This window comes from Dermacentor andersoni, chromosome 4, assembly GCF_023375885.2.
Source record: "Dermacentor andersoni chromosome 4, qqDerAnde1_hic_scaffold, whole genome shotgun sequence".
Taxonomy (NCBI): domain Eukaryota; kingdom Metazoa; phylum Arthropoda; class Arachnida; order Ixodida; family Ixodidae; genus Dermacentor; species Dermacentor andersoni.
Window position 1 is genome coordinate 73,343,212 of NC_092817.1, and position 19,349 is coordinate 73,362,560.

General features: G+C 47.5%; 1 protein-coding gene across 1 annotated transcript in view; it reads right to left on the minus strand.

Moving 5' to 3' along the window:
• LOC126536316 (cysteine-rich venom protein-like) overlaps positions 1 to 19,349 on the minus strand; it is a 44,627-nt gene that overhangs the window by 8,751 nt on the left and 16,527 nt on the right. The window contains exons 2-5 of the mRNA XM_050183235.3: positions 12,215 to 12,505; positions 11,075 to 11,165; positions 7,915 to 8,096; positions 2,005 to 2,102 (exon numbers count right to left, since the gene is read on the minus strand). Of these exons, the coding sequence (XP_050039192.1) occupies positions 2,005 to 2,102; positions 7,915 to 8,096; positions 11,075 to 11,165; positions 12,215 to 12,505 (662 nt within the window). The remainder of the gene's footprint in view (positions 1 to 2,004; positions 2,103 to 7,914; positions 8,097 to 11,074; positions 11,166 to 12,214; positions 12,506 to 19,349) is intronic.

The following is a 19,349-nucleotide window of genomic DNA, read 5'->3' on the forward strand; positions in this document are numbered from 1 at the left end:
CCCCAGCAGTAGCAATTACTGACAGAGGAACCGCGTTCATGGCCGAGCTTCTATAGATGCAGTTCTCAAGCTAAGCCCACCGGAAAACGACAGCCTATCATCCCCACATGAATGGACTACTGGAGCGTTTGAACTGCAGACATGCTTTGTATGTACGTCGAGGTGGAAAAAAAGAACTGGGACGAAATTTTGTCTTGCGTATACCTTCTCATATAACGCCGCTCAACAGGGAACGACCCGTATGACACCATTGAGCTTGGTGCACGGTCGCAAAGCTAGGACAGCATTGGCTGCAATGCTGCCGCACGAGTGTGACGACATCCACGCAGATTCTGAAGAATTTGCTCAACGTGCCGAAGAAGCCAGACAGCTTGCACGTGTGCGCATCTGCCACCAGCAAGACAAGGACGCAATGCAGTAGAATCTTCAGCACAAATTCGTCCCCTACAAACCGGGTGAGATAGTGTGGGTTTGTATACCCACTCGGCGTCGGGGTCTTTCTGCAGAACTGCTAAGGTGATATTTTGGGCTACACACAGTTATCTGACGCCTGAACGACGTGAACTACGTGAACTACTACGGGCAAAACTTGTTCGCGGCGCCGCAAGCACCTACCCGAAGTGGTGCATGTGGTGCGAGTAAAGCCGTACTTTCCCAAGTGACTCACGTTCCAGTCTTTCATGCATGCGCACACGCTTAATTTATGCATAGGGACGGTGCTTCCCTTGGAAGGGAGGCGAATGCCGCATCTGTAGTGCAGCAAAGACAACGATGATAAGAAAACATATTGGCACTTGTAAAAAACAAGAACGTAGTAAGAAGAAGAAGCAGAAGGAGAAGAAGCAGTGGCTAGCGTGTGGCTAGCGTATTAAAGCAGTCCGTTCTTGCTACAGTCCCTGTTTACATGTTCGTTTGTCACTCGAGTTTTGGGATCTCACCATAATACGTTTAGTCAGCGGAAATAACTGCCAAGACCTTCATTTACTGGTTAAACAATCACAAGCAAGTGTCGCATAATACTGAGGGTGCCCGGAACCACTTTTTATCGAAGTGGAGAAAGGCATTAGAAGTGCAAATTGGCTATTTCATAAATGCTTTGGCGCAAAAAGTGCTTCAATGCGTTCAGCAGAAGCGAAGTTATTAGCAATCAAACATGGCCTCCGCTGTGCTCCCGTTGATTCTTCAATGCCTTGCACTGCGAAGGCTACGGCGCAGTGCCAACAACGCTCCGCCTTCTAAATGTCACCATGGCGCGCAGTTCAAATTTCATTGTGGATGTTAACGTAGACGCCACGACTTCCGCCTTTGGTGCCTACGATGTGCTAAACATAAGCCAAACGCGGTTGTCCTCAGTGAGCCGCACTGTGCTTAGCCAGTGTAGTGTCCCTGTATATACTCCAGCCTGTTGGAGCATGTACAGGAACACTAAGCCAGTGGTCTCGTGGTGGCACCCCATGGCGGCCGCGGCATCTACGCCATGTACCCGACCGCAGTTTGATGTCAGCCAGATGTCAGCTATCGGCCAATAGCAGCCGTTTAAGGAAATGACGAAATAGAGCGTCCGATAAGGAAAGCGTGCCTCTAGAAGAGAATGAGGACAGGGCCTTCTGTCGAAAAGAGAGAGTTTGAGAGAAAGGTAACTTCGCGATCCGCTTGCGAGCTCCACGCACTGCGTACGGCAGCAAAACGATGTTCACAGCAGTGTATGCTACCCGAAGGCTATGTTATTTCGCCAAACGCGCGGAGTGGTTCAGCGCCCCTTTAAGAGAAGCAAGAGCACTACATGGATAAGGTATATTAAGTTTGTTTATTACGTCTGGCTACCATCTGTTTATAACAGGCGTAATCAAAAACACTCTAAAGCCACACATCACCAATTACGACAATCAACAATAACTCACGCCCTCCGTTTACTAAAACACTTCGCGACTGAAGAATAAGAACTCATGCATAGACAGGCGGGTCGCCCCCTCTTTACTAAGAATTCAGCAGTTCTATACTCACCCAGGGTGGTAATTGCACACTAAGATCGCCTTCGATACTGTTGTCACCTTGTAATGCTTGAATCCACAGCCAACCAATTCGGTCTCAGCCCAGGCAAGCTATAAAAACAAAAACAAAAAAGGCGGCTTGAAGAGCTGCAACATCCAAGCATATATAAATTTCAGCGCAAAGGTTTATGACCATAAAAAAAATGTAAAAGAAAGGAAACATGTACTGGCCCAGCAGTGCAATCCCGATATAAAATTAATCCGGGGGTCATCAACCGGATGAGTTGAAATCAGATGTATATTCAAGTTGATGTATACTCTTTCCATAGACACCATGGGGAAAATAGGGCCAGTATTTTATACCGATGCCTTTTCCGATTCTATGCTTTTTCAGACTTTTCGCGCTTGGCCAGTGGTCAGAGCGACGGTCTGCCCACATTATCAACGGGATCAGGCGGCCGTGTGTGGTGGATGATAATAGCATATATTAAGGCATAAGGCATCGCTACAAAATAGCAGCCCTGGTCTTTTTTGCAGGTTACGGCTTAGTTCTTTTTCTGAAGAAACTACTGTACTAGTTATTTTGTGCAATACATAAACAAATTGCAGTATGAATGTACTATTCTCGCATAATTTTACTAACGAGATGTATGTCATAAAAAAGACGTAAATCGCCAGCATCAAGATTGGGGGATAAAATTGCAAAACATTCGTAAAGACACGCTTGTATCGACTCAAAAAAATCTAACAACAATTATGAGATATACAAAATGTATTACCGTCTAATAGGCACTATCTCCGAAAAAAGATCAAAATTTTTATTTGAACAGGTATTCCACTACAAAAATTTAAGTGCAAGCACTCCATTTAGGCGTGCCGGGGTGCGGCCCCCCGATGTTCCGGGTGGCTTGCATCATCGTCGCTCTCAGATTCAAAGTCCGACGAAAAGGCAGCATACTTTAGACGCGCTGCTGCTCGACCCATCAATAAAATCAGCCGCAGACGCAACGGAATCATGAGATCGGCGATCTGTCGAAGCGCGCGCGCCGCTCCCGGAGGCGGCCATTCTTGCTTTCTACTTTGACAATCGCGACACATCGGGGCGCGTTAAAAAATTAACGCCTGGCGGAAAAAAAAAAGGAGAACTGCCGAGAAAATAAAGAAATAGTTCTCCTCCTTCCCGTCCTATGGTGTAGTGTGTCCGTTAGCGGTGCGCAATATAACGAACGGGACGTTTCAAAACATCGAAAGCGGGCGGCCATTTTTGCTGTCTATACTTAGGCGATCGCGAAAACTTCGGAGCGCGTTCAAAAATCACTGCGTGAGGGGAAAAAGCAAACTGCTCAGCAAACAAAAATATAGTCCTCCTCGTTCACGTCTGATAGCGCAATGAGTCCGTGAGCGGCGCGTAAGGTCTCGAAAGCGGCCTTTCAAACCATCGTTAGCGGGCTAGCAATGCCCAATGGGCACGGTAACGGAAAGAGTTACAGTTTACCAACTTAAGAGGAGGGGGAGAGGCAACAATGCCTGACCATAGGTCCTCTCTCCCTCCAAAAACTATGTACATAAAGAAAATTCTTCGAGTGCGTTGGATTTCCGGGGTTCGAAGCTTCCTCCGGGACGCCCAGTAGTTCCCTCTACCCAGGTTGGTGTTCGGTAACCTCCAACCCTCTCCGGCCTGAGATGATGCAAGCTGAAAATTGTTGACGCTTGGCGAAGGAACAATTGGTTTAGTTCGCATTTGCGCAGTCATCAGGCTAAAAAGAAAAATAAATATAAAAGAAACATGACACGGCAGCAAAAACGCGCTGGCTTCAAAAGTCTCAGGAATTACTTTTTTTACACATCCGCGCTGCGGCTTTTGATACAGTTCCTGTTCTCTCTTTCGCTCGACGAGGGAATTCAATGTCCATTTCTCGACCAATCCGACTTGCAACACAGTTCGCAATATCCCACCCATGATGTCGCACCACCTCGCCGGACTCCGCCTCTCGTTTTCTACCTTCGACTCACCCTCGATGCAAGCCAGCGGCAATTTCAAGTGAAACCGCTTTCGACGCTGTTCCACATAATTGTCAGCTTCGGCTCTTTGTAGGCTGAGTCTGTCGCCACTATTTCCAAAGAATGCGGCGGTTGTGGTCATCTTGAACGGAGGTTCTTTGTGTGCCTGTCAATAGTCTGTGCCAGGCCCCGTCGCGGTATATACAGGCGGGCGCTGGTGCCTCCAGCGAACAAGGACGGGCGCTGCCATTTAGAGGCGCATATGGCCGATGAACCAGTGTAGTTTGGGGTCGAAGAACTTGTCTCGTTCGTCAGCTCCGGGTCGTCGAACAGATGAAGACGCGACTCACAATCGCCTGCAAATTATCTTGAGATGACTCTTGTTTCGTCGCCAGCTCTTCGGTGTCGAAAACACGATAAAGCGTGGATAGCCGGTGAAGCACCTTTCCTTCAGAAGGACGGCCAAGCACAACAGCACCAAGCAGAGGTTGCAGGCACTCGGTGGGCCGTATGTAACAAACCACAGCTTTGTTGGCTATTTTTCATATTTAAATAGTGGCTGTTGTTCGCAATGGTCGCAGTCGAAAACAGTTCCAGGCTCAAGTTCATCACTACTGTAGCGGCATAGACGAGTCATAAGGCGAACCTAATACACACACGCACCAAACGCTATTGTTAAGTTCGTCTTGTGCCTCATGACGGCATGATGATAATGGGGTGATGACACTAAAATTACGACGACGGAATGACAATGGCGGAACGACTACTATGGCATGACGGCGGCTGCGTGACGACGACACAATTACGACAGTGGCATGACAAAGATGGAATGACAACGACGGCCGTGGTATGACAATGAGGCGACCACACTGAAGTGACGACGAAAGAATGACGACGCTGGAACCATGAAGGCATGTTGATAGCCCAATTGCAATGCCATGGCGACCGCGGAATAACGATAACGACGTGCTGTGCGCGCGACCGCATGGTTACGATGGCGTGACGGAGACTACGATGACGATGGAATGACGACGGCGAAATAACGACAACAGAATGACGAACACGGAATGATGAGTTGACGACGTCGACGTCAAGAAGACGAAGTGAGAACGTAGTGACAACGTAATGAGGACACACAGTGAAGAGGGCGGAACGATGACGACGGCCTGACAACGACGAAGTATTTTGTTCGAGCTCACGTCCGCGGGCTTAAGTGCACCACCTGCCGCCCCAGGAAGCCTAAGTTCGCAATATGTCTGGTGCTTGTTCCCACCATGTCCGATACGAACCAATTGTGCCAGCCAGTAGCCGAAAAGTGGGGCAAGAGGGGAAGCAAGCTTCGCTTGTTATTTACTTCATTAAGCGCTCGACAATACGTTTTTAGTCCCGTCTTCAAACGGCGCACCCGAGCTTTTTTAAACGGTGGTTAAAGTGAACTGGGTCGATACGTCCGCGCCACTGTATATATTATGTCTTCTGAGAACTGACTACACTGAAGCAGTATACCTGCGCATTCGCCTCAGTCGTCACAACAATAAATTCTATAGCCATTAAAGCACATGTTGAATTGTTGTAGGCTATGCATGACTAAAGTCAGCGAATATGATTTACTGCGCGTGCGCGAAATAACCGCAATGCGTCTGTTGAGACGCAAGCCTGTCTGCGTGAAAATATGTGTACGCATCGCACAACCTCCATAGTTGTCCAGTGCCTTGAGTAGCAATGTTAGCTGTCACACAGTATGCGTATAGTCTGAATGCTTTGCCGTGAAGTGACAGCACGGAAACAGATGAGAAAACTGCCGAGTGCGGGCGTGCGCGTGCGCGCGTGTGTGTGCGCGTGTGATTGCTGTTTCCTAGAGTATCCGGTGCTCTGTCCTCACTTTTGTTCCCGAGAGTGTATACTGTGCAGTAAAATATATGCAGACCCCGTGCACTGGGGGAATCGATGCAAGCGAAAAATTGTCTCCTGTTTGCGTTCACTGACGTTATTTGGCGGCGATATATTGATGGCATTCGACAGTCGTGACGTGAAATGCTACCTTGCCTGCTCCACTTGTGTTTGTTGTTCTTGCTCCGCGCCTCCGTCTCCTCGATACTAAATGCACGCTTGGGCGCAATTTTGCGTTGTAGCGTTGTTACTCACAAAACTGCCTTCTCTCTCTCAATTTGCTCAAACATTTTCCCCACCTCCACCCTCTACTGCCGCTGCTGTTGCGGTCGAGCACTGAAACAAGCGCAGCAGCTCCTGCACTGCTTTTGTGGAGTGCGCCACGCCTAATTAAAGCCTCCAGAGGGCATCGTATACATGCGACGCGGCGTAAATCTTGACGCGAGCTTCTCGGGTCGTCTTTCCTTGGCGCCACACACCTGTCAAGTATTAACGCGATTGCGGTAAGAGACCCGCGTTGCAGCAAATCCGGCGTCGGCGCCGTGCGTCGCTTGGCGAATAATTCTGAACCACAACCACGCGGGCCCTTCACGTGGCTCACACCTTGTCTTCATTCTTTACAAAGTTATTCCTCGGAATTTTGAGATCGACAGCTCATAAACAAGTATAACGAAACAAAACACCGACTGCGCATGCCTTTTATGTTTTTTTTTCGACATGGGGCGCTATAACGTAACACTATTCCAAACTTTTCTATTCCAATTTTGCAATCAGCCCACAGCGATTGGTCATAAACGTTTTTGGACCGCCCCCACTTCACCTGTCTGTCACGCGACGTCACGAAAACCGCGATAGCTCCCCATCTGATATGACGTGTACATACTTATGCATAATTTGACCGAACAAAACAAAAATAGTTACTTCTGATTAGACGCCTTTTTATCATTAGCCCTCGGCTATTGGTCAAAAGGTTACGGGCTGCACCCACTTCACTTGCCTCTCACGCGACGTCACAAAGCCGCAAAAACGTCCCGCATCAAAGTGACGCGCACGCGTTAAAGATGCATTAATATGCCGAACAAAACTGAATTTTCATCTGAAAGCCGCAGGCTGTCCCGTTCCGAAAGGAATAAAAAGATGGCTTACGCCGATCGCTCCGGCACTGGCTATTCGATCCTGCCGGAGAGCATGGGTTTATTTGCGTGTAATAAAACTTTCTGCGTGGCCGTGTAACGTTTTCGACAACTTTCGGCACGTTTACGACCTCGTTCTGCCAACTCTTCTTTGCTGAGGATCTGTTTTAGTGTCATTCTTATGCTTCCCTTGCATGCCGCCGCGATTGTCGACGAGCCACCGCAAGCTAAGTAAAGGAAAGCGGACCAATCGCAGACGCCGGCACCACCCTCTTCATCCGGTTATCGATATTCAGTGCAGTAGCTTGGCCCTATTGAATCCCTCTCCACTTGAGCGTGCTGCTCGGGTCTTGTCAGCCAATTAGATAAGATAAGCTGCTCAGTGCAGGTAATGTTATTCCTTTTTCAAGCAAACAAGAGTGACCTCCTATGAACGAGAGAAGCATTTGATTGGTTTGTTCAGATACCCCTGCGGGTGACCACCTGATGCTTGCGTCGGCGGTTACGACAATTTGACGTCAGGAGATTGGAATAAAAACATGCTGGAATAGTTTTACGTCATACGGCCCATCGCCACGTCTCAACCACGTCGTGGCCGGCGTTAGTTAGTTAGTTAGTTAGTTAGTTAGTTAGTTAGTTAGTTAGTTAGTTAGTTAGTTAGTTAGTTAGTTAGTTAGTTAGTTAGTTAGTTAGCTAAGTAACCAACGCCGGCCACGACGGGACGTGGTTGAGACGCTAGCTAGCTAACTAGATAGCGGTTGAGCCAGCCAGCCAGCCAGCCAGCCAGCCAACCAGCTAGCCAGCAGCAGCAGCGGGAAAGTCGAAGGAAGAGACAAAGAAAGCTTCGCTTTAAAAATAAAGTAAGCGTGCTGAATTACGGCACCATTTTAGGTGCATACCTGTGCAAAGCTCTCCATTTGGCGGTCTGTTTGAGCCACGTAATTGTCCACAGCAGTCGCTTTGATTGTCGTATGCGCTTCGAACCACTTGTCTAGAATGCCTTCGGCAAATTGCATGATGTCCGCGTTATCTTCAGCGAGGTCGCCGGAGCCCACATTCTGATGCACCCCGGTTAACGACCCTGCACAATGCGCAACGAAGCAGATGGAACAAATTGCATGTTTCAGTACATCAGCTTGTTCTCCGTTTTGGCACGTTGAAAAACAAGCATAAAAATAATGGGCGACATCCAGGAAAACACACGGGACCTAACGTTTTGGCTCATTAAAGGTATAACAGCGCGACTACTGGAACGAGAACACAAAAAAGCGCTCTTCCTTGTCTGTGTTCCTTTTTTCTCGTCTTACAGCGACGCTGTTTATGACTACGGTTCCGTGAAATTTTCATGCGTGCGAGCAAAAACTGTCATCAGCAGCAATTGCTTGTACCAGTGCTCGCGTGTTCGTCGTCGTCTTCTGCCACAGCTGACTTGTTGGCGCCCGTCGGCGTAACCGCGTGAACGCGCTCGTACCACTGCTCCGGCGTTCGTCGTTGCTTCTTCCACGGCTGGCTCCGATAGCGCTTATCAGGCCAGCGTTCCTATACTGCCACTCCCTCTGCGAAGCTGCTGACGGCACTGGCCCACTGCCAGTCGGTGCGATGATTTCTGTCTCAAATTCGTTGCCTCAATATATCGCGAAATGAAAACATTAATGTATATAACGAATGTGTATAACCGATGCATAAGACCAATGAATGCGAATGTATAAAGATATTTGTGCGCGTACCTTTCGTCGCGATGACCACCGATTAAGACAATAAATGTGTTCGTACCTTTGTTCAAAATTCTGTGTCACCTCTTTATCGTGCACTACACAGCTTCACTAGTCAGCCACCTTCACAGGGTGGAAAGGCTTATCAATTTATTTTGTCTTTGTTCAAGGAAATCATGCTGTTTTACCTTTAGTCATGCACGAGCAACTAGCCCAATGATTGCCGTTACTAAGTTTCTGCTGAATTTGAGTCTTCATCCCAGTGACAAGTTTTCGTGAATCCAGAGACTTCATTTCATTTATTTCTGGTGAAGTTTCTGCTGCATTTCCCAGCCACAAGTTTTCTTTAATCCAGTAACTTAATTTCATTTCATTTATTTCTGAACGTGCCCAAGAACAGCTCTACGCCTTAGTATTGGTTACTTGAGTTACGCATTCTTGAAAATTTAAATAGAATAGACTAAACGAATGGTTTTTATTGATCCCACGTTTGGGATTCATTCTTCAAACAATGCAGGTGACATAAATGCGCGTTTTCTAAGTACTACACACGTGGGATAAGGCATGTGTGCTGAACTACTGTCTCTTGACATGCCACCATAAACATTTCACCAAACAAGGCCACGAATCATGGTCCGCTTCTAGCACCGTAAACAAGAATAAACAACAAAGTTAGCTAACAATTCCATAGCATTGTCACACATAACAGGAAGTTTTAAAAAAAGACAGGTTCCAGCAAAAGTGAATAACAAAAACGGGATATCAATAGTTTATGAAACAAACATATATCAGCAATACATACACAAGATTAACAGAAGGATGTAAGTAACTAAAGGACGTAACCGAAAAGCGCGGACAAAACAGTTGTGTAAACACATCAGACAAGCAAGGTCACAGCCGTACCTCATATTACATTAAGGTAGTATGCTTAAAACCATCATCAGCGCAGAAAAGGCGTTATTCGAAAGGTGTGACCGCAGTAAATTAAGAAGAATAGACAACTTAGAGGCGTAAAAAAGCGGAACAAAAAGGTTTTTAAAGAGATGTGTGCAAAACATTCGGTAGCATCTACCTCAATATCACTGTCGACGTTAATGCGATTAGCATTTCTGCAATGTATGCATTCATGCAATGATACGAGGATGCCTTATGCGAGGTATCCCCGGTATGATTACGAAGTGTTACTGTCGATGTCTGACCAAGATGAGGCCAAGCAAAAGCGAAAGCGTCGCAGTAAGACGTTAACAAGAGCCGAAGGTCGTCAGATTAAGAAGGGAAATGGTAAGGGATCAGCCATACCGTGAAAAGAGTTAAGCGTTTGCGTGTTTTGGGGCTTCCAGGAGACGACTGTGGAGCATCGCCTGTCAGGGCTAGAGACTCCTGTGAGTCTAGAGGCGCTATACTGGTCAGTGTGATGCCTTCGGGTAGGAATTCGGGAGTCCGTCCAAAGCTCAGAATAGGAAGGCATGCCCGGTTCACAGCAACAGTACAACGGAGTGAGGGAGACCCACACGCCGCACCAGAAAGTGTCTAGGGAAGGACAGACCACGTGGTTGCCGTGCCAAACAGGGGGCTCTAAGTTCAACGCGACATAGATCGCGGTCCCACATCGACGTACGCATACTTAAACACGGTACCAAGTAGAAGAACCATGCGCAAAAACATTGTTCCAGATAGAATTTACAAATATGTGGAACACTGCTCGGAGTACAAGTGGTTATTACACTGGAACACAGTTCCAAATATCTATTATGTCATGGACATAACTTCATTACATATTTTTGCAATCGTATGTGCGGCACCCCGTTCCATTCAGCCAAGTCGAAAATATTCGCACAAATGTTCTACTTCTGTAGGTGAGGCCTAATTATGGGGTTTTACGTGCCAAAACCACTTTCTGATTATGAGGCTCACCGTAGTGGAGGACTCCGGAAATTTCGACCACCTGGGGTTCTTTAACGTGCACCTAAATCTAAGTACCTGGCTGTTTTCGCATTTCGCATCCATCGAAATGCGGCCGCCATGGCCGGGATTTGATCCCGTGACCTCGGGCTCAGCAGCTCAACACCATAGTCACTGAGCAACCACGGCGGCTTAGGTGAGGCCTACGTGGAACGTCATTAGGAGCGTGTGTACGTATCTCTCGAAACAGTCAGCTGCTCAAGCGTATAGGGCCACGAAAACACATCGGACGAAATTCTGCCAGTGCCTTTACGCATAAGGGCGAGAAATAGCGGCGCACAGCACTAACGGTAATATGCAGGTTTGAGGCAGCTCCATAATTAAGACGGCTACATTAGTAAGGAAATGAGTTAAGGAAACCTTCGCATTTCGACCGAAAACTCACCTGTGTTCAGCGTGTCTCCGGTTTCTTGTTTCGTAGGGTCGCACTTATCCGCGCTCTCCTGGGCCCTCTTTGCCAGTGCGTCGTCCCACTTCTGTAACATGTAAAGGGATAGACAGAGGTGTAAACTAGCGATTGGCGACTTTGTATGAAAAAAAAATACAGTGTTGACTTAACGGCAACAGCGAGAGAAATGCGTAATCATTACATTGCAGCTCATTTATATCCCGGATGCAGGATCTGGGGCCCTATAACGTAAAGCTATTCCAATATGTTTCTATTCCAATCTCCTGACGTCAAATTTGCGTAACCACCGACGTAAGCACTGGGTGGTCACCCACAGGGTTGTCTGTACAGACCAATCAAACACTCTCCTCGTCCATAGGAGGTAACTTTTGTTTGCTTGAAAAACGAATAACATTGCCTACACTGAGTGGTTTGTCGTATCTAATTGGCTGACAAGAGGCGAGGAGAACGATCTAGTGGTTAGTGGAGTGGGAGCGCACCAGGTGTTGTGTAAGGCAAGAGCAAGCACATCGCTGCTACGTTACGTCGCCCTCACTCTCGCTTCCTAGACAACGCAAGCTCTCGCCTGTTTTCTAACTGTGCCTTGGTAAGGCCAAATCAGAACGCGACAAGCGTATCAAAGCGCTCCCGTGCCCTCGAAGAGAATAACTCGATGGACCGCTCAGCGGCGTTCAACGGGACAATAATGTTTTAGCGTTCACAACTTATAGGAATTGCTTAGGTGTCCTCGGATTCTTACAGAATCAATTGTTTAACAGTATCGGTTAAAATTTAATCAGTATAATGCATAATTACTTGTCTAATTCCAACCTCCAGTCATTCTCAATATGTATGCTTCTTTGGCAAAAGGTGTCCAGGCAAAGTACCTTAATTATCGCGCCTTTTCTATGTTTTAAAGGAATTTCAAACGCCCGTTTTTTTTCTCCTTAATTCCTTATCACCTTGAAGGGCAGCAAACAGGACGTCCACCTGGTCAACCTACTGGCCTTTCCTTGTTTCCTTCCCTCTCTCACGAACGTATTTTCTCACATGCCCAGTGTATTCAACACAGGTGTTAATAGACTACACGAGAGAATCCATTCGGGACCCAGCCGCAAAAGGGGTAGCCGGACTCACCAGTTTCCTCATGTTGGCTGCCTTCGGTAAAGTTCCCGCGCCCTTGGCCACCTTCGACCGGAGTTCGTTGTGCTTCTTGACCAGCCCGTCCCGGTCAGTTTGGGCGATAATGGCCGGAAGCACAGTGCCGCAGGCCTGGGCACCTTGCTTCATGAACGCAGCCAGCATGCTCCTTAGAACGGACGGCCCATCGTCTTCGGCGCCGACGCCGCTCCCCAACGTCGCCAGGAAAACGAGAAACAGCGACGAGGCCAGTCGGGCGAACGCCATGGCTGATGCTTCTTCTTCTTCCTGCAGATGCACGCGGCTTCAGCACGGGATGGTTGCTCCTTGGTATGGTATGGTATGGTATTCCTTATGCGATGGCGCACACCCACTGTGGGGGATTGGCCAAGATTTGGGTGAAATTAGGCTATCTTTATTAAAAACTAAGACTGGTAAAGCTAACTGGAGGAAATGAACAAAAATAAAATGTTTAAGAATGCAAGACAATCTCTTTGTAGCACTTATAAAATCCACCACGGTTGAGCAAATATCCCTGTGGCACTTTCCAAGAAAGGAGGCTCCTAGAGAAATGATATTTATAATTGAAAAGCTTAAACCAAGCTGTGTAAATATTGATTCTAGATTTTTTCTTAAAGAAGTGAAACGGCGGCAGATTATGAAAAAATGATCTATTGTTTCATCTTCTCCACAGACTGGGCACAGAGGGGAGGGCACCAGACCAGCCCTGTGACGATAGAAGTTTAATTTTGGTATTCGACAACGTAATCGGGTAAAGATGACTTCAGTTTTTCTGGTGTGAAAGGAATTTTTGGGCCAAGGGAATAGGAGGTGTCGATATTCTGAAAAATTAGCTACAGCTGGGTTCAAAAAGTCTTGAGTAATTGTATATCTCCTGAATCTAGTAGTCGTCAGGTAAGCTATTGTAGGAAGTAATGGTAATACAGGGCCACTGAGGGCCTCTCTTGCGAGACTGTCAGCCATTTCGTTCGTGACTAATCCTTTATGTCCAGGCACCCAAAGTAATCTGATTAAATTTATGTGGGCAGGCACTAGAAAATGAAATGTACTTCCTCGTGCTTACATCGTCGTCACCTCCTCCTTCAAAAGATCTCGACGAATGAGGAGTAGAATTTAAATCATACCAACGCCCAACGCACCAAGACGAAATCAAAAGTGACGCGCGACACAAAGAAAGATTTCTCTCAGCGTGTGGCAGACGGCGGTGAGGAGACGGGGGCCGTCTCTTTTTCTTTCAACTTCTTTTTTTTTTGGGGGGGGGGGGGGGGGCATTTCCGCTCCTGACACAGTGCGGTGGCAGCATAGTACAAAATCAGAGCGACGATCGTCATCATAAACCGACTGAAAAATGGGCTTTGAGACAAAGCTGAGCGGTGAGCCCCAATCAGCAATCAGCAACTCAGCAATGGGAAATGGAGATGAGGGTGGTGAAAAGAAAAAGAGAGAAAGTGCTCATAAGGACGAAAATGGTGGCAAACGAACTTGAACACAGAAGGCCCTTCAAAGACTCAAACTCAGAACACTCTCCTGAAAGAATTTCATAAGTGGTCTTATAACAACACGGTGACGACAAGGCTTGGCCAAGCCCCAGTAGCAGCTTATCGTGGGTAGATGCTGTTAAGCCCCCGCTGTTACCAGTTGTTAGGTGGACAGGGTTTCGGCGACCTTCGTAAGCGCGTGCTTGAAGCTTGAAGCAGATTGACCATAATTTATTTCATTTATTATTTCATTTATTATACCCTCAAGACCCCAAGGTGTTACAGAGGGAGGGTGGGGTAAAGAAAGTTATAAAACAAACAAAACAAAGAAGGCAGCAAATGACGTAGTGATAGACATGTGAAGCCCGAAGCGATGGTGTCGATTATGGCCGTGCGAAATTGTGCGTGGTGTTCAATAGCAATCAACCTGCCGGGAAGTGGTTCCGTTCTTGGCACGCCCTCATGACAAGCTCTAGTCAGACACTGCAAAAATCCAACTTTGTGATGATGATCAATGCGAGGAGATATGTAGGTTGATGATGAAATAAAATTATCGCGCAGATGTGAATTATGGAAGTATATTTTATGAAACAGAGCTAGGCAATAGCATTTGCGACGAGCAGAAAGCGGTGGAAGTTGCAGGATGTTTTTCATAGAAGTTACGCTTGCCGTACGGTTATAATTGCGTAAGATGAAACGCGAGGCATTATTTTGAACACGTTCGAGAAACTGGGTTAGTGTCTCAGCATATGGGTCCCAAAGTGATGAAGCGTATTCCATTTTACTTTTAATTAGCGTCTTGTACAAAATTAACTTTAATGATGACGGAGCGGAAGAGAAGTTTCGACGGATATAAGCTAACATGTGATTACTATTATTGATAACGGTGTCGATGTGTAAAGACCAGGAAAAAGTAGAGGGTAAATGGACACCTAGGTATCAGCAAGATGTAACCGCTTCCATGGCAGTATTATTAAGGTAATAGGTCGGAAGAAGTTCACGGCGGGTTACACGCATGGTTTTGCACTTAGATGGGTTTAGTTTCATTAACCACAAGTCACACCAGTTACAGACAGCGTTAATGTTGTTTTGCAGAATGTTAGTACCAGCGGTGTCAGAAATTTCACGAAGAATAACGTAATCGTTGGCAAAGAGATAAATGTTAGAAGAAATTTCATTGGGTAAGTCGTTAAAGTTAATTAAAAAGAAGCAGAGGGCCTAACACTGATCCTTGAGGAACGCTAGATTCAACAGGGCTAAATGAAGAGAAGTGGTTATTAAATGCAACGAACTGTGATCGATTAAGAAGAAAGTGCTCTAACCATGCAAACAGATTAGGATCAAGGTTTGGTTCACTAAGCTTAAAAATGAGTAGTTTGTGACATACCTTGTCGAAAGTCTTTGCAAAGTCGAAGAAAACACAGTCTGCGCATGAACCTTTATCAAGAATAAGATGAAGATCGTGAGTGAACAAACGCAGTTGTGCTTCACAGGACAAACTATTGCGGAAACCGTGCTGTGCACGTGTGAAGAATGCGTTATCGTCTAAGTGCTTAATTAAATGAGAGAACAAGATATGTTCGAGTACCTTACAAGGAATTCTAGTGAGGGAAATGGGGCGGTAGTTATGAGGGGAGCATTTGTTGCCGGACTTGTGAAGTGGAACTACCCTCCCATTTTTCCAGTCTGCTCCGCAAGAGCTCATAGGTGTCCAAACATTGCTGGAATATTTTTGAAAGTATTAAAGATGAGTAAACAGAAGTGTTTTTCAAAAACATTGCGGTAACCAGGCCTGGGCCAGGGCTTGACGACACCTTTAGATGTTTAATTACATTTTCTACCCCAAGTGGCTCGGAGAGGGTTCGGAAGGGAAGACGAGATGACGTAAAAACAAATAGCAGAAGTTTAATACATCGTTACCGGTGAGCGGTGCGCTCCAAGCCGATAAGTACACAAACGTTCAGCGTGTGCGTTCCTGCACGCATGGGCAGCGAAGATCTGTCTGTGTCCTCTCGCTAGCCTTCTTATACCCTCCACCATCCAGACAACCTCATTCTCTCTTGTTCTTTGTCAGCACACTGGTCAGCCCACACAGAGAAATACGGAGGAAAACCACTCCCTGACGTAAAGGTGTTGAACGTAGGTCACGTCATGTAAACACACAGCTCAGCCCACACAGAGGAATTCGGAGAGAAACAACTGCCTGCCGTAGAGGTGGCGGACGTAGGAGAGAGTAGGGTTTGCACTGGTGTATAATCCCGTTGCACACACCAGACGGACAAGTCTTTTCATGTTGACGAGCGTGGCGATTATGCACGGCATGTCTCAGGCACTTGGCATCCGTTTCATTCATCGCCGCACACAGCGAACCGCAACAGACTTCCCCGCCGCCGAAAGAGATACCGATGGGCAGGGGACGACATCCGCTGGCCAGAGAGATGACACATGTGGGTGCTTGTGGTCGTCGTCGGTTGTCGCACAGCTCTCTGGGGCACGAAACACTGTGGGCGTTTTGCCACGTCGCTCAACGTCTCAGCCCGAGCCTAGACACCTCAGAAGGGTCTGCAACACTTTCTAGTTCATAGTACGCGTCGGCAGAACTACACTAAGACTCAGCCACTCAGCCAACAAGCGCGAGACAAAATCTCTCTAAGCTCCACCAGGCTTATTTCCCACTCAAAAGTGACAGTTTTACGGAACTTCCGCAGCACTAAATACATACATGAACTTGTTATGCGCTTCATAAGAAATGACTAAATCGAACTGCTTTAACGAGAATTAGATCTTTCCGATCCTACGTCAGGCAAAATAACACGAGTTTTGGGAGTCGTTTGAAACTGACTCTTGATCTAGGGGATTCGACTTAAGCCATCGACATTACCACTGACAGTCCCCTTTTTATAGCGCATTTCAAAGGAATATTCCTGCAAAGCGAGACTCCAGCGCACTAGGAGACGCCCATTTTCGGAAGACGTTGTCCTCAACCATTTCAGAGGACAATGACCCGTTTCGATGACGAAGCCAATTTTTGACCAGCCCATACGAGACATATGTGCACTCTTTCTCAGTAGCGCCGTATGCCTGTTCTCGATTAGTGAGGTTCCGACTTGCGTAAAGGACGGAGTGTTCCTCGTCGCTCTCTCCCTTTTGGCATAGTACGACGTCCATGCCTCGCTCGCTCGCATCGCACTGAACCACAAATCCCCTCGTGTATTCCGGCGATAGCACGGGCTAGCTCGTCAGCAAGATGACATGACATGACAAGAACTTTATTTGAGTCCTGAGGGACTGAGATCTTGGGGAGCCAAAACCGAAGGCTCCCGAAGATCAAGTCGGTGGCTCCTCCCACGATGGGACCGGCAGATCAAGTCCCGCCGCAATGTCGTGGACCCCCTGCACAGCCTGGAGTTGAATGTGGAGGTTGCGGCTCTTGAGAGATTCCTGCCATTGTTATTTCGTGATGGGTGGAGAGGCGTTAAGGGCTGTGCACAGCCGGAGCAAGTGTTCAAAAGAGCATGAGTCATGAGCACATTTGAGGCACGACTGTGAGTGTTCAGGATCTATCTTGTTAAGGGACCAAGGAGTGAAATACGAACGGGTTTGCAGGAGTCTGAGCATGGTAGCCTGAGGTTTGTTCAATTTGGGGTGAGGGGTTGGAAATGTCTTCCTGCCTAGTCGATAATGGGAAACAATTTCGTTTAAAGTATATAATGGATCTTTGTGGATGTTGACCTCGTTCCAAGCCTGGCTACCCGCGTCAGCGTGGTGCCTGATATCACGCGCTCTCCGGAGGGCCTGCTCGTTAGGATTACATCCAAGCGGGTTAACTGAGCTATCTCGATGAGCTGGGAGCCACGACATTTGGTATCGTCACTCGCTGCTCCCCCTAGTCCTTTGAAGTGCTTTAATCACAATACTGTTCGCCAGTTCAGATATGAGGGCAGACGAGAAGGATCTAACCGCCGTGCGCGAGTCCGTGAAGGCGATAGCGAGAACTTTTGAGCTGTGAAAAGCCAGAGCGATCGCCGCTTCCTCCACCACATGGGCAAACTTCGTATAAACAGAGGCTGCATTGACCAGGTTGCCCCCCGCGTCTACCACCGAGACAGTGAACTTATCCCCACTGTCATATCTGGCAGCATCGACAAAGAGGGCTTCTAGTTTCTGCTTATTGATCTTTTTAAGGATGGATTTGGCTCTCGTGAATCTTCTACCCTCGTTATGGACTGGGTGGATGTTTCGCGGGACGGGGTCAACCATGATGCGAGTTCTGGTTTCCCGGGTCAAGCTAACTTTGGTCACCGGTTCATGTCTGGGTTGGATTCTCGCTTCTTCTAAAATCTTAATCTCTGGCTTACTGGATGAAAGTCTCATTGTCTGAGCCGCTGTGTGAGTTTCTATTAGGTCATCGATGGTGTTATGGAGTCCTAGCTCCAGCAGCTTCTCAGTGCTTGTGGACTGCGGAAGGCCGAGCACGCACTTGAGGCCGGTTCTGATTAGGGAGTCGAGCTTGGCCTTTTTCGCTTTACCCCAATTAAGGTACGGCGCGATGTAGATGACATGACTCAGGAAGAATGCCTGATAAGCTCTGCGCAAATTGTCCTCTTTGAGACCGCCTCTTCGATTTGAGACGCGGGCTACAAGTCTTAGGATATTAGTAGCCTGTCTAGTGAGCCTGTTGAGGGCCGTCGGGTTACAGCCCTTGGCATCAATGAGGAGACCTAGAATCTTGACCGAGTCCATCCTCGGTGTGGGATGCACATTTTTAGCTCGAATTTCTATCGGCAGAATTTCCGGAGGCGCAAGATTTCTGACCCCCCTGTCTGGACTGGCAGTATAACAGTAGCTCTGATTTAGCGGAGGAGAGTTCAAGGCCCGTGTTTGAAAGAAAATCTTCGGAAGCCTCCAACGCACTTTGTAACGAGTGTTCGAGCATGGCTAGCGATCCGCCCGGCACCCAGATCGTGATATCGTCCGCAAAAATGGCGTGACCCACGTCCGGGATTGCAGCGAGGCGAGTGGAGAGTTTGTGCATGGCTATATTAAATAAGAGTGGGGAGAGGACCGAGCCCTGCGGGGTGCCGCAGGTGCCTAGTTCGTAGGGTCCTCCCGGGACCATGCCTAGACGGAGGTGTGCCTTGCGATCCGCGAGGAAAGATCTGGTGTAATCATGAAACCACTGGCCCAGGTTGAGAGACGAAATTTCTCTCAGGATGTGTTTATGCGCGACCCTGTCGAAGGCCTTGGAGAGGTCCAGTGCGAGGATCCCTCTCACGTCGCGAGTAGGGTTATCAAAGATTGCTTTCTTAAGCAAAAGCATAGCGTCCTGTGTGGACAACGCCTGTCTAAAGCCGATTAGGTTTTGTCTAAAGAGGTCCTTGTTTTCAATATGTTCAGTGATCCTGTTATGTATCGCGTGCTCCGCAACCTTGGCGATGCATGATGCAAGGGAAATAGGCCGCAGATTATTTATATGTGGGATAAGCAAGATGATTTCTTTATTTCGTCCCAGAGGTTGCTCTATGACTCAGTTTTTTGAAGAGCATCAGTTAGAGCGCTAGCTAGTTGAGGATATGTAGGGTGTAACGCTGATAGCACCCGGAGACCCCTAAGAATGATCGGATATCGGTTTT